At 48.7% G+C, this 14,393-nt stretch overlaps 1 protein-coding gene across 2 annotated transcripts in view; it reads right to left on the minus strand.

Annotated features, from left to right (window-relative positions):
• Positions 1–14,359, minus strand: part of Opa3 (outer mitochondrial membrane lipid metabolism regulator OPA3) — a 32,621-nt gene extending 18,262 nt beyond the window's left edge. Inside the window, exon 1 of one of the 2 annotated variants that reach the window (XM_050126278.1) lies at positions 10,048–14,359. In XM_050126278.1, the coding sequence (XP_049982235.1) occupies positions 10,048–10,189 (142 nt within the window). In that variant the 5' untranslated portion in view covers positions 10,190–14,359. The remainder of the gene's footprint in view (positions 1–10,047) is intronic. The other variant, XM_050126279.1, reaches the window with a different exon arrangement.
• Positions 14,360–14,393: the final 34 nt, after the last annotated feature.

A 14,393-nucleotide genomic window follows, 5' to 3' on the forward strand; every position in this document is an offset into this window, starting at 1 on the left:
ACTTAGCTACGCCCCACCTCTGTGGTTTTGAGACCATCTCACGTAGCTCAGACTGACCTTAGACTTGCTAAGTAGCTGAGGATGACCTTAAACTTTAGATTCTCCTGCCTCCACTTCTCAAGTACCAGGTGTGTGCTCCACGCCAACCTCCAGTTGGTTAAAAACTGTGTATTTTCAGACAGGCCCACTAGCCTAGCTGAGTTTTGAACTCACAATTCTCCAACTTCAACCTCTTCAGTAGCTAGGATTGTAGGTGTGGGTCTACCACCCAGCCAAGCAGCAAGAGTTGGGTTGGGGCATCCAACCAAATACCAGCTCAGCCCACACTGAGGACTCACAGTGATCACCTGGGTGGTTTTTTTTTTTTTTTTTGAGGCAGGGCTTCACTTTTTGGCCCAGGTTGACCTTAAACTATCAGCAATCCTTCTGCCTCAAGCCTTCTGAGGTTTGGAATTACACATGATGTGAGTCACCATAACTGAAGGAAAACATGGTCTTTGTGTGAACAAAAACACTGGGGGTGGGTAGCATAGATAAAATTTAAAAATCACTTTTAAAATACAATTAATGAAGCACATGCCTTTAATCCCAGCACTCAGGAGGCAGAGGCAGGTGGATCACTGAGTTTGAGGCCAGGCCGGTCTATAGAGAAAGTTCCAGAACAGCCAGGGTACACAGAGAAATCCTGTCTGGAAAAACAAAAAACAAATAAAAAAGTTAATGTTAACCCTTCTAATTGGTTTTCTAAAATACAATATAGCCATATATTATGTTAGCAAAATACACAACTAGTAATTATGATAAATGCGTGCACGCTCACACATGCACACACAGGAAAATGCTTGCAGTTGTTTCCTTTTAGGAGAGCATCTTGGATGTCTGGAGGTCACCAGCTAGTCTGGCTGCCACACACTGGAGCTGATGTGACACTCGCAAGACTATAAATAGACCTGGGGAAGTGACTTTCTATGGAGACCAATAAAAATAAAAATGCCAGTGCCTCCCCAGGTCGGCCAGGACACGTAGGCGGCACCACAGGCAAGCACCCCACAAAGCTACATTGTTCCTACAGGTCGTCTGCCTGTTACTCAGCCAACTTTTTGGCAGCTATCCTTAATCTGATGTTTGCCTGTCCTTCTCTCTCCTTCCTTCCTTCCTTCCTTCCTTCCTTCCTTCCTTCCTTCCTTCCTTCCTTCCTTCCTTCCTTCCTTCCTTCCTTCGAGACAGGGTCTCACCATAGAGCCCTGGATGGCCTGGATATGTAGACCAGGTTGACTTCAAGCTGTCTCTGTGCTGAGACTAAAGATGTGCAAACTGCATACCCAGGCTCCTTCTATTTGTGAGTGTGTACGTCACTGGGGATGGATAGGACCCAGGCCCTTGTGTATACTAAGCAAGCACCCAACCACTGGGCTATGCCGGCACTAGCCTTCTCTTTTTCTTTCTTTTGTTCTTTCAAATTTGTTTATTAAGATATCAAGTAGCCTTGGCTGGCCTTAAATTCCTGAGCCTCCTGCCTCCACTACCAGATGGGAGACACCCACCTGGCTCTCCTCCTTTGGTTATGAGATAGGATCTCACTGTGTAGTCCAGGATTGCATGGAATTTTAGATCCTTCTGCTTGACTGTCCAGGTGCTGGGACTGTGGGCAAGTACCACTACAGCTAGCCCTAGTCTTCCAACAGAGGCATGGAGCTGTCATTTCAAGATGCTATATTGGTTCCGTTTCCCAATTTTCTGGTAACTTTCAATTTTACTTGTGTTTATTACTCCTCCCTTTTATTCTTTTAATGTATACACATAGGTATTCTTGTTTTTTGTAGTCTCATATAGCTGGCTTAAAACTCAAAATATAGCTAAGGATGACCTTCAGCTTCTGATTTTCCTGCCTCCACCTCCAGAGTACTGGAGTATGTGGTAAAGCAGTATGTAACCACACCCTTTATGTAGTGCTGGGCACAGCCAGTCGGTGGTGGTACCAAGATTCAAACCCAAGAGTGCCTTCAGTGTGGTCAACTACGCCAGTCTTCATGTGGCAGCCAGTGCAGTCTCTTCCTCCACCTTAGTATCCTGCACTCCAGACTGCTCTGACTGAGTCATGGTGATGACAAGATGCAGCTCCAAGCCCTGCCACCCTTAATGGCCTAGCATTCACTTCCTATCGAAAGGTGAACACAATAGTTTTTTTTTTTTCGAGACAAGGTTTCTCTGTAGCTTTGGAGCCTGAGCTCTTGTAGACCAGGCTGGCCTCGAACGCACAGAGATCCACCTGCCTCTGCCTCCCGGGTGCTGGGATTAAAGGCCTGTGCCACCACTGCCCGGCTCAGGGTATTTTTTTTTTCTTTAAAGATTAAATTTATTAGGCATACGGTGTTCAGCCTGCATGTATCCATGCAGGCCAGAAGAGGGCACCAAATCTCATTACAGATGGCGAGTCACCACGCGGTTGCTGGGAATTGAACTCAGGACCTCTCCATCTCTTCAGCCCCACACTAGGGTTTTGTGAGTTCAGGGCAGTGAGTCAGCTGGGGAGCCTGTTGGAAGAGGGAACCAGTGCCCCATGGTGGCTCCTGCCACCTGCCACTCAGCTCCTGTACTTCATCAGAGAAGCCTTCCAGCAGATCCCAGCCAAGTCACAGACTGAAGAAACAAAAGGGTCAGCTATGGTGGTAGAGGCCTGTAATCCTAGCACTCTGGAGGCTGAGGCAGGAAAGTCACATGAGTCTCAGGACAGCCTGACCAATAGTGTATGAGTACATCTCAAATCCCACCCCCCTCAAAAACAAAAACAACAACAACAACAAAAAAACACAAAAACCCTCCAGAGCTAGAGCTGGCCCTGAGAGGTTAAGTGCATTTCCTGCTCTTGCAGAGGACCCGCGGCCTTCCCAGCACCGTCAGGCAGTTCACAACCACCTGTGCCCCAGCTCCAGGAGAACCAACTCCCTCTTCTGGTCTCCTAGAGAACAAGAACACACGTGGCGTACACAGACACATGTACAAAAATAAAAATATATTTTTTTAACTAAAAAAAAAAGAAAAAAGAGTCAATAGATTGCCAGTGTGAGCTACCTCGCCTGGCCTTCCACGGTATTTGTCCCAGAATTCCAGCAGAAGTTTAATCTGCAGAGTTCTATGGCAGTGGTTAAGAGAGAGGAGACTTAATCAGACAATAAAAGACTTTGGATCAGGGCTGGAGAGATGGCTCAGAGGTTAAGAGCACTGTCTGCTCTTCCAGAGGTCCTGAGTTCAATTCCCAGCAACCACATGGTGGCTCACAACCATCTGTACTGAGATCTGGCGCCCTGCTCTGGAGTGCGGGCATACATCGAGGCAGAATGTTGTATACATAATAAATAAATAAATCTTTAAAAAAAAAAAAGAAAAAACAACTTTGGATCCTAAGACCACTGTGACGAAGCCCAAGGGTTGAATTCCAGTGGGTTATAAATAGGGAAGAGTCACAGACATAGTTTCCCTGGGGCTCTACCAGAAAGAAGGCCATCAAAAGAGCCAAGCAGAGGCAAATGCTGCACAGACTTTGCACTAAATAAACCTTTTCTTTATATACCCAGCCTGCCTTAAGTATTTGGTTACAGTAATGAAAATACAATTAATACAAATGTGGATATCTCTGAAGGACTACGACCTTGCTAAATGCACGTGGCAAACTATGGAAATAAGCTCTATACTAGAAAGAAATGAGCAAAATGAACTGGGATTTCCTTCCTGCCCAAAGTCACCCACAGCTTCTCTGTAAGCATCTTTGAGACGGGGGCTGGGGGGTGAGAGCACTTTGAGTCAGGCACTGTGGTACGCATCTAAAATCCTAGCACTTGAAAGACACCTGGAGAAGAGGGTGGCCATAAGTTCCAGGCCAGCCTAGGCTACTGTACAAGACCCAGTCTTCAAAAGCCCAAAAAGAACCAGAGTTTTGCTGTCATTGCACAGTGCACCACAGAACTGGACCGGATGTAAGACCATCTCTTCCTCCCAGGAGTGCGGCTTACTGGAGACAGGCAGGAAGCACAGGGCTGGCTTCCACTTCAGGACTATTGGGCTCCCAAGGGCTGCTCCCCTGTACTCTCAGCTGTAGCAGCACAGCGGCCTCCCCAGGTGTGTGGATAATAAGGGCAGACAGCCAGGTGTGGGGACACACATCTGTACAGGAAATCTAGCGAGGCATTGTATCTTAGGTAAACATTATAATGAAATAGCTGTTAGACCTTGAAGTCATGGTGGAAACAGTGACTGTTCTGTTATCTAGGGAGCTGTTTCTCTGAAGGAGCTGCACAGCCTTTGCGTGACTTTAGTCAGGAGCCTGGCACACCTGGAAAGTCTTGCACTACTGAGTACTGCAAACAGTGCACACTAAGGACTAAAGCTGCAGGGGTGTGATGTTTAAACCTATAGATCAGACCAGGGGATTTGGTATGAGGAACTTGCTTTACCCAAAAAAACAATTTTGTGTAACAATCAATAAATACGCTTCTGGCCAGGCGGTGGTAGCCCACGCCTTTAATCTCAGCACTCTGGAGGCAGAGGCAGGCGGATCTCTGTGAGTTCGAGGCCAGCCTGGTCTAGAAGAGCTAGTTCCAGAACAGGAACCAAAAAAGCTACAGAAAAACCCTGTCTTGAAAATAAAAAAAAAATATATGTAAATAAATACGCTTCTGTACAGCTGTTCGAGATGCAGGTCATCGAGGCTAGACCTCCCTCCCAGCTGCCTATAAGGCCTAAGTTCATCCAAGAGTGACCCTCTTTCTTTGATCACCCTAGTAACTGTGAACAACAACACACACAAATAATCCTAGCACCGAGGAGGCAGAGGCAGGGAGATCTCTGAGTTTAAGGCTAGCCTAGTCCACATAGTTCCATACCAGCCATCGCTACATAGTGAGACCCTGTCATTTTTGCTTGTTTTTCAAAACAGGGTTTTTCTGTGTAGCCCTAACTGTCCTGGAACTTGCTCTGTAGATCAGGCTAGCCTTGAACTCAGGGCGCCGCCTGCCTCTGCTTCTGAGTGCTGGGATTAAAGGCATGCGCTACCATCCTGTATTAAAACAAAACAATGTACAACACGATACAAGGGGCAAGCCTACCCTGCTGAGTGCCAGGAACCTCAGGTGCGTGCAGCAGTGGTAAGAGAGACCTGACCTGGAGAACCGCCTGGGAATTCTGAGCCACAGCCACAGGCACTTGGCAGTGAGAAGACAGGAAGGATGGAATGAAAGAAAACAGGACCCTAGCAGGGGGGCTCTCCAAGCTCAGAATCAATGGAGTGGTGGGTCCTCCCTGCCTATCTGCCATCTGCCCTCTCCTACCTGACTCCTGCCAGCTCGACCTTCAGTCACCACCGAGAGGAAAGAAAAGGTTCTTTTCAAGGTTGACACAATAACCATAGGACTCAAGACAACTCACCAAGTGAGCGACAGACAGACGCCAAGAACTTGTCCATACATGCGAATAACCACAAAGCATGGTGTGTCCCAAATCCATGTGGCTTTCCCCTCTGTATGCTGTGAATACGTTTTATTACAATTGGTTAATAAAGAAGCTGCTTTGGGCCTATAGCAGGGCACACTATAGCCAGGTTGGAAGACTGATATATATAGAGAGAGTAGGCAGAATCAGGGAGATGCCATGTAATTGCTAAAGGAGAAAGACACCAGAACTTACTGGTAAGCCACAGCCTTGTGGTGATATACAGATTAAATTATATACAGAGAGAAATTAAATTAAAATTAATTTAAGATGTAAGTATTAGTAAGAAGCTTGAGCTAATAGGCCAAGCAGTGGTGTAATTAATAGTTTCTGTGTGATTATTCAGGTCTGGGTGGCTGGGAAACGAATGAGCAGTCTTTGTTTATACCAAATCTTCCCTAGATAGATATGGACACACCATACTTTGTGGATCTTGGACTTCAAACCTAGGACAAATGGCTGAGGTGCCTATAACATTCCTTGGCTGTACCTGGTTCCCCTCCCCTCACATGGCTCAGGGTCCTGTCCACCCTGGACCCCCCCAGATGTCCCTGCCTCTGACTGCGCACTCCCACACGTCTACAGTCAACTTTCTCCTCCACCACATCAGGACCAGTCAGGACCTTTCTTTTCAATTCTTTCTTTCATCCAGTGGGGTCCATGCCAAAACCACAGGACTCAAATTCAACTGGGGAAGGCTCCAGACTGTAACACTCCATACTGGACCACTGGGACCCAATATGAATGTCATGAAAAACAAGGGTGGACAGAAATAGTGGTGACCAGGGCCACCAGACCCTCAAGTAGCCCAGGCTGGCCTTGAACTAGCAATTTAACTGCAGGTGACCTTGAACTCCTGAAACTCTCTTCCTCTTACCTCTCCCAACTGGTAGCAATGCTTGACTCCACCCCCCTCCTGTACTAGAAAGTGCTCTACCACTGTGATGCCTCTCTAGCTACTTCTTTCCTTTTTACTCATTACTTTGAAACAGGGTCTCAAAAGATGTGTGGGCTGTGAACTCACTCTAGTACCCAGGCTGGTCTTGAATTTTAAATTCTCCTGCCTCAGTCTCCTGAGTAGCTGGCGTTACAGGCTTGCTAGCAAACTTTTTTTCAGTGCCAAGTCACATTGCAGATTAAAGGATACCAAACGGCACTATGGAAGCTGTCTCCTCCCTGTATCTACCCTCAGCCAGTAATTACCAAAGATCTATTAAAATATAACCCAGGACTGCCTTGGGGAACTATTGCAGTTAACAGCTGCTGGAGGAAGGGAGACAGACATATTCTTCAAGGTGCCCATGGTAAGGCAAATATAACCCCTCACCCACACACAGGCAAGCAACTCAGCAGATTTTAAAAATAAAATAAGGAGTCGTCTATGATGCCACAACTCCAGAGGCAGTGGATCTGTGAGTTCGAGGCCAGCCTGGTCTACAGAGTGAGCTCCAGGACAGCCAGGGATACACAGAGAAACCCTGCCTCAAGGAAAAAAAAAAAACAGAAAGAAAGAGAGAAAGAAAGAAAGAGGATTAGCTGGGAAGAAGAGGGGATCATTGAGAGTAGGGCAAGAGAGCTTAGCAGGTGAACAAAAAATATACATGTGCATGAAATTCTTGAAACCATACAATAAAATACAAAAGTTTATAAAACTTAAGACTGTGTGAGTGGCATGTGCCTGTAAACCTGTCACTCAGCAATAGGACACAGTTCAGAAGTCTGGAGTCATCCTTGAGTAAATGGCAAATCTGAGGTCAGCCTGGGCTACACAAGACTCAGTCAAAAAAAATAAGCTATAACTTGAGGCTGAGGTGTGGCTCAGTGGTACAGTTCTTAGCTAGCTCTCACAAGATGGTGTGTTCCATTCTTAATGTCAAACACTTGTACACACTCAGATCCTGTCCCTCTCAAGGATCAGAACCTCTAAGAAGCTCTGTCCCACAGTATAAAGCCCAGGTCTTCTCAGTGGTCAGGCCCCACAGGAGCTGTCTCCTTCCCACTGCTACTGGTTTCCTCCATCAGCTGGGTCAGATCAATGAGATCACAGGCCTTTAAGCTGAGGTGCTCTTCCCTCTCCTTCAGGCCACCATGACCAAAGTCCTCCTCCAAATACTTCTGGTCTTGAACCTGATTTGTTGTTATTACTACCGAAGATTCTATGCTTTTTAAAAAAATATTTATTATGCATACAATATTCTGTCTGTGTGCATGTCTGCAGGCCAGAAGAGGGCACCAGACCTAATTACAGATGGTTGTGAGCCACCATGTGGTTGCTGGGAATTGAACTCAGGACCTTTGGAAGAGCAGGCAATGCTCTTAAGCACTGAGCCATCTCTCCAGCCCCTCTATGCTTTATTTTTGAGACAAGGGTTTATGTTACAGACTAAGTTGGCTGGAACTCACTATGTAGCCCACACTGGCCTCAAACTCAAGGCATTCCTGTCTCAGCCTCCCAGACTGCTGGAATTAGAGGGATGTGTCCCCATGCCTAGCTAGACTTTCGATTTTAGGTCCTGATGCTGGCTGTTGCCTGGTTTCCCCCACAGAATGGATTATTCCTGAGACCTGAATTTCTTTTCTTCATTTTACTTCTTTCCCCTTTTGGTTTTGAGACAGGGCTTCTCTGTGTTGCCCTGGCTGGCCTTGAACTCAGAATCTGCCTGCCTCTGCCTCCTGAGTGCTGGGACTAACGGTGAGACCTGGATTTCTTTATATCTCCATACTCCTCACAGCAATGCAGCGTTGCGTGCAGCATGAAGCACAGAGGGCACACACAGCGTGGGAAGGGCGACACTACACCGTAACGGCTGAGGATTTGATGCTGTATGGCTGGAAGAACACACTCAGAAATACTGGACACAAGAGCTACTGTTTCACAATGTCCCTGGACAGAACTGGAAACAGAGGCACAGATCGATTAAGTGATCTGTCCAAAGTTATCATAAGGGGTAGGGCCAATCTGTTCTCTAAACTGCAAAGCTAAGACCAATCCCAGTGCTGCGAAGAGAAGCAGGAAGGGGAGCAAGCCCAGGAGTCCAGAGTCCACATCTGGGCTCTGGCACAAGCCTCCACAGTGATGAAGTGTGACCACGAAGTATGGCAGAAGCAGATCATTTATGCCCCTGAGGCCTCACTTTTTTCTTCTGTAAACTTCAAGCTGTCATCCCTGGTTTATGTTCTGGGAATCTTGGAACTCGCAATGTACGTGAGGATGGCTCGTAACTTGCAGCGGATTCTCCTGTCTCTGGAAGTGTTGAGATTACAAGCATATGATACCAGCTGTTTCTTTTGTTGGTGGTGGTGGTTGTGAGACAAGGTCTTGGGTAGCCAAGGCTGAACTCACTAAGGTACCTGAAGCTGGCCCTGATCTTTGGCTCTTACTGCCACAATCTCCCAAATACTGAGATATGAGTATGCACCACCATGACTGGCTTCAAAATCCAACACTTTTCCACTGTAAGGTCTGTAGCCCAAGCAGAAACTTTACCAAACACCAAAAGGACCAAGAACTGCAAAACACATAGCGAGAGGAAAAATGATAAGGTTCCTCTTAGCTATTTGGTCTTTGTTCATGTTCCTTCCCTCTAGATCGTCACAGGGTCTCCTTCGGTTGACAGACAGGTACTGTTGTAAACCCTGTTGTTCCATAAGCAGGGTCAGCTCAGGTCACACACAAAACAGACACCCTTCATAAACAGGCTACACAGGGCTATGGATGAACGGTAGTTCCCTGCTCAGCAAGTTACAAAGCCTTTCCCTCGTCTCTGCTTTTTCCCAGAGCTCATATTTGGTGCGTTTTGCGATGACAGTGAGCTCTCTGCTCAGGAGGCTCCCTTGGCTTACCCGGTTGCTCTGAACTCCAGACTGCCCACGGTCCCTGATAGTTCTGTAATACCGCTGCCATATTAGGACCATATCTGATAGTGCCCAGCCAAACGGCTTGCACGGTGTGGCTACCGAACGAATGGATGGGTATGAGGAAACTCATAAACACTCGGATGGATGTCTACTCTGGGTTCATCCTTTTGCCAGGTCGCAGGGCTCCCCAGGACCCCAGATTCCACCACTATCACCATCACGCCCCTAACTCAGGTCCAGAGAAAAACTAAGCCAGAAATACCGTGCTCTAAACCCAGAATGATATGCAAGTACCCAGTGGGCAGCAGGGAAACTTAGGAAGAGGATGGGGTTTGCGGAGTAAAGTGTCCAGAATAGCTAGGCAAGAAATCCTAGTAGGCTTGTCAGTCCCGCCCCTAACTAGTGACAGGTAAGCCCACCCTAATGGCTTTCATCCTTCATCCTATTGGTTCTCGTAGACGTCAACTGCCACAAACCCTCTTCCCTATTGGTCTGCATTCCAAATCGCGCGGTACCGCCCCTGACCGCACGCCCTTCTTCACTATTGGACAAGTACCATGCCCCTCTAGCAGAAGCCATCCCCATTGGTTCTACGGTTTTGCCGGTTCGAGCCGGGATTGGTCAGGGCTGGAAGCCATGCCCCTGAGCAACCACCTGAGAGAGGGGTAAGAATGGAAGGGCTAGGGACTGCGGGGTGAGACTCACGCTGGGCTGGGGGCAGGCAGATGTAGGTCTTGAAGAACTCGCTGCGGCGGGCGGCCTCCTTGATGCGGTTGGCCAGCGGCTTGCTGACCTGCCGGATGCCCAGGTAGAACAGCTTCGCCATGGGGAACGCGCCCACCACCATCTTGGCGGTCGCCCTGGGCACGCGCAACCTTGCTGGCTGACTGGGCGGGGCGCCGCTGACCTCGCCGCTCCGCTCCCGCCCGCCGGTGGGCCGTGCGTGTCTGCGTAAGGAGGGACTCGCCTTCGTACCTACGTACGAGCGCGCGTCGGCACGCTCGCGGGGGGAGGGGGGTGCGGGGTGGGAGGGAGAGAAAAAGGGTGTTTCTCTGCAGGGGCGCTCTGTGACGTCACCGCGTCGACGCCTCGACGTCCGTTCGTTAAGTATGCAAATACACAGCGGAAGTGAGGCGTCAGAGGGCGGTGCCGTTTAACGGCCGCTCGTGGGAGCGTGGCCGGGGCCCTATTCCCGGCGTAGTGACGCCACCACGCTCCTGCGTGATGTCACGTACCGAGTCGGCGTCCCAGCCCATAGGAGGCGCCTCGTTAAGTTCCAATTAAGTCTAATGAGTCCCGGGTACAGCTTCCTCCGCGGGTTAGGTCGCTCACCGGGGAGCGAAGAGACTCACCGCGTAGTCACAAAGACCTGGCCGCTTTACTCACTCTCCTCTGAAGGAGGAGTGACTCAAACCCCTCAGGAAATCAGTTTTAAATTACTTTTTTTTATAATTTTTTTAAAAGTTGGGTCTCAGGGGCTGTAGAGATGACTCAGTGGTCAAGAGTACTGACTGCTCCTCCAGAGGACCCAGGTTCAAGTCCCAGTACCCACGTGACAGCTCACACCTGTCTAACTCCAGATCCAGGGCTTCTGACACCCTCAAACAGACATACATGCAGGCAAAACACCAATGAACATAAAAACAAATTAAAAAAAAAAAAGCTATGTTTCAGTTAGCCTAGCCTCAGTCCGGACTCACTGTATAGCCGAGGCTGGCCTTGGAACTCCTGATCTTCCTTTGTTTTCATAGTTGAAGATGGATCCTGAAACATTTCCCCTGCTAGGCCACTTGCTCCAACACTGAAGAGGCCTAGATCCTCACTCGAGGATTCTAGTCAAGGACTCTACCGCCGAGTCACACCTCAGACCTGTCACTGGGTGATTCTGAGCAAGGTGGGCTGTGTCCCCAGCTTGCTGTGTGAATCCTGAGTGTAAAGCACAAGAAGTGACATCTGGAGGTGTTGGAAGTGCAAGTCCCACAGATGCCCTCCCCGCCCTGTGCGCATTAGTCTTAGTCTTAGTTCCAGCCGGGTGACACAGGGCTCCTCAGCCTGCAGTATAGGCTGCTGCCATTGGTTCTCAAGCAGCACCGCTTCCTCCAGCAGAGGGTAAGTGTCCCCAGGGAGCTGTCTGAGGAAGGAACTTTAAGGACTTTTCCCAGACTGTCCTCCCTTACCCAGCAGGGAGCAAAATCATATAAACAAAGTCAGGACTGAATTGAGAGAAATTCCTGGATGGTGGCGTGAGGATGGGTAGTTGGGGACCAGAAGGGACAGAAGGCATAGGAGCAGAAGGGTGGTAGCTAGCAAGAGGGAAACACTGGGGACATAGCCAGGGGACCCTGGCCTTCTCCCTTGGTGTCTTTGTTCAACTTCCTGCAGCGGGGGACCAAGGCTTTATATTAATGGCAGCTGGGCCTGGTGTCACACTGTCATGGCAACACTCGGGAGGCTGAAGCAGGAGGATGGAATGTTCTAGGTCAGCCTGGGCGACTCAGTGAGTCCTGACTCAAAATGTACAAAAATAAATATGATGTACGTCAGAGGGACTGGGTATAACTGGATTTGGCAAAGTACTTGCCTAGCTTTTGCAAGAAAGACCCTGGGTCTGATGCCCACTACTGGACAGAAGGAAGGGGGTGTACCAGCCAGGGCTCTCTAGAATCACAGGATTTGTGGAATGAGTAGATAAGGGGAATTTAAATGTATTGGAATGACTTAGAGGCTGAGTCCAACAATGGCTAGTCGTAAATGGAAAGTCCAAGAATCAGTAGCTGCTCAGTCCCATGAGGCTGGGTGTCTCAGCTGCTCTGCAGGGACCCCGAAGGAGGAATGGGTGGGCTGATGAGGCAGGGGCAAGCAGGTGAAAGATGAGCCCTTCCTCCTTCCATTGTCCTTATATCTGCTTCCAGGAGAAGGTGTGGCCCAGATTAAAGGTCTGTGTTTTCTTGCCTCAAGATCCAGATCACTAATGTGCCCTTCGTTTCTAGATTCATTAGTTATAGTCAAGTTGACAAGCAGGACTAGCCATCAGAGGGGGAGAGCATGTGCCACCCAGATGTCTTAAATTATGACAAATGTCCAGATTATGAAGAACAGCTCTTCCAGGGCCACTTCTGAAAATGTGCAGTTGGATGAGGTTCATCATCTACTTTGGACAACATCTTCCCGCTCATTTTCATTTTTAATTGTGTGTATTTGTGTGTGCAGGGAGGGGGGAATGTGCACATGAGTACAGTGCCCATGGAGGACAGCAGAGGGCACTGGAGCCCTGGAGCTAGTATTTGAGGTGTTTGTGAGCTACCTGATGGAGCTGGGAATGGAATTGGGTTCCCCTGGGAGAGCAGTACGTGCTTTTACCCACTGAGTCCTCTCTCAGAGCCCCTCGTCTCATTCCCAGACTCCCCAACTGAGGCCCAGGCTTCCATGGTAATCAGGGTAATGACACGGGGCTCCTGGAGTCCCAGCCCAGGGTCCTCTTTTTGTTTTGGTTTGATTTGATTTTGTTTTTTAGAGACAGGCTTTCTCTGTATAGCCCTGGCTGTCCTAGAACTCACTGTATGGGCCAGGCTGACCTCAAACTCAGAGATCTGGCTGTCTCCTGAGGGCTGGATTAAAGGCGTGCCACCACCTCTTGGCTCAGGGCCATCTCCTAATCCCTGTTGCTGAAGGGCCTACTAGGGAGTCTAGGATCCCCGAGAAGGTTTTAGCAAACTTCTAAATTTATATGTAATTATTCTTTTCTAGCTGAGTCCTCAATTCAGAACAGCTTCCAGAACAAAGTAGGTGTTCAGTACATTTTGTTTTGTCTTTTGCTATTGAGAAGACAGTCTCTGCCAGGCAGTGGTGGCGCACCTGTTTAATCCCAGCACTCAGGAGTCAGAGGCAGGCGGATCTCTGAGTTTGAGGTCAACCTGCTCTACAGAGTAAGTTCCAGGACAGCCAAAGCTACACAGAGAAACCCTGTCTCAAAAAAACAAAACAAAACAAAAAAGAAGCCGGGCGATGGTGGCGCACGCCTTTAATCCCAGCACTCGGGAGGCAGAGGATCTCTGTGAGTTCCAGACCAGCCTGGTCTACAGAGCTAGTTCCAGGACAGGCTCCAAAGCCGCAGAGAAACCCTGTCTCGAAAAAACAAACAAAAAAAAAAAAAAGAAGAAGAAGAAGAAGAAGAAGACAGTTTTGCTACATAGCTTAGTCTGGCCTTAAATTTACAATCCTCTTGCACTGGTTTGGAGAGTACTGGGATTACAGGCCTGCACCACCATGCAGAGATAGCTCCATCTTCTTCTTAGATTGGTGCCTTCTAAACCCCATCACTCCACTCCTCTTTACTAAGTGCTTTTTTACCCCCATTCCTCTCTTCAAGGCCCTCTTCTGTTCTCTGAAAAGGGTTCTATGGGAGTCTGGGATGTGGATGCGTGTGCACTTGCATGTGTGCGTGCGTGTGTGTGTGTGTGTGTGTGTGTGTGTGTGTGTGTGTGTGAGATCTTCCCATCTTAGGGGCCTATTTCTACATCATACGGACATTGCCTGAGGACTAATCAGAGCTGGGCCCTTCCTTTCCCCCTCCTGCTTGGTGGAGGAACTGCCACGGCCATCTGGATGACCCATTAAGCTACAAAGAGGAAGGGACACCATAAGCTAAGTCAGGCAGCCCTGGCCACCCTGGGGCGTGGGAATAGACACAGATATGGGAGAAACAGGGAGCCCAGGGTGGCCCCAGCACTGACTCACCGTAAGACCTTCCTCTCTTTGCCTTCTAGCCTCTTGAGTGACTGGTTCACAGAGGCCCTTTCCGCCCAGGCCCCTTGGGCACCCTTTTCCCAGAATGGGCCAGGGGCTCAAGTTACATAATCCTTTAGACCTTTGTGTTTTTTCCACAAAGTCCTCCTTCAAAACAAATCCTAAAAACTGGTCCCAGTGGTGTGGTGGCCCACACTGTTTAATCCTGGCACTCACAAGACAGGCAGAGGGATCTCTGTGAGTTCTAGGCCAATCTGCTCTACATAGCAAGTTCTAGGCCAGCCAGATTTACACAGTGAGATCTG

The sequence above is a fragment of the Alexandromys fortis genome, unplaced genomic scaffold (genome assembly GCF_014885135.2).
Source record: "Alexandromys fortis isolate MF-2015 unplaced genomic scaffold, M_Fortis_MF-2015_v1.1 scaffold_240, whole genome shotgun sequence".
Lineage (NCBI taxonomy): Eukaryota > Metazoa > Chordata > Mammalia > Rodentia > Cricetidae > Alexandromys > Alexandromys fortis.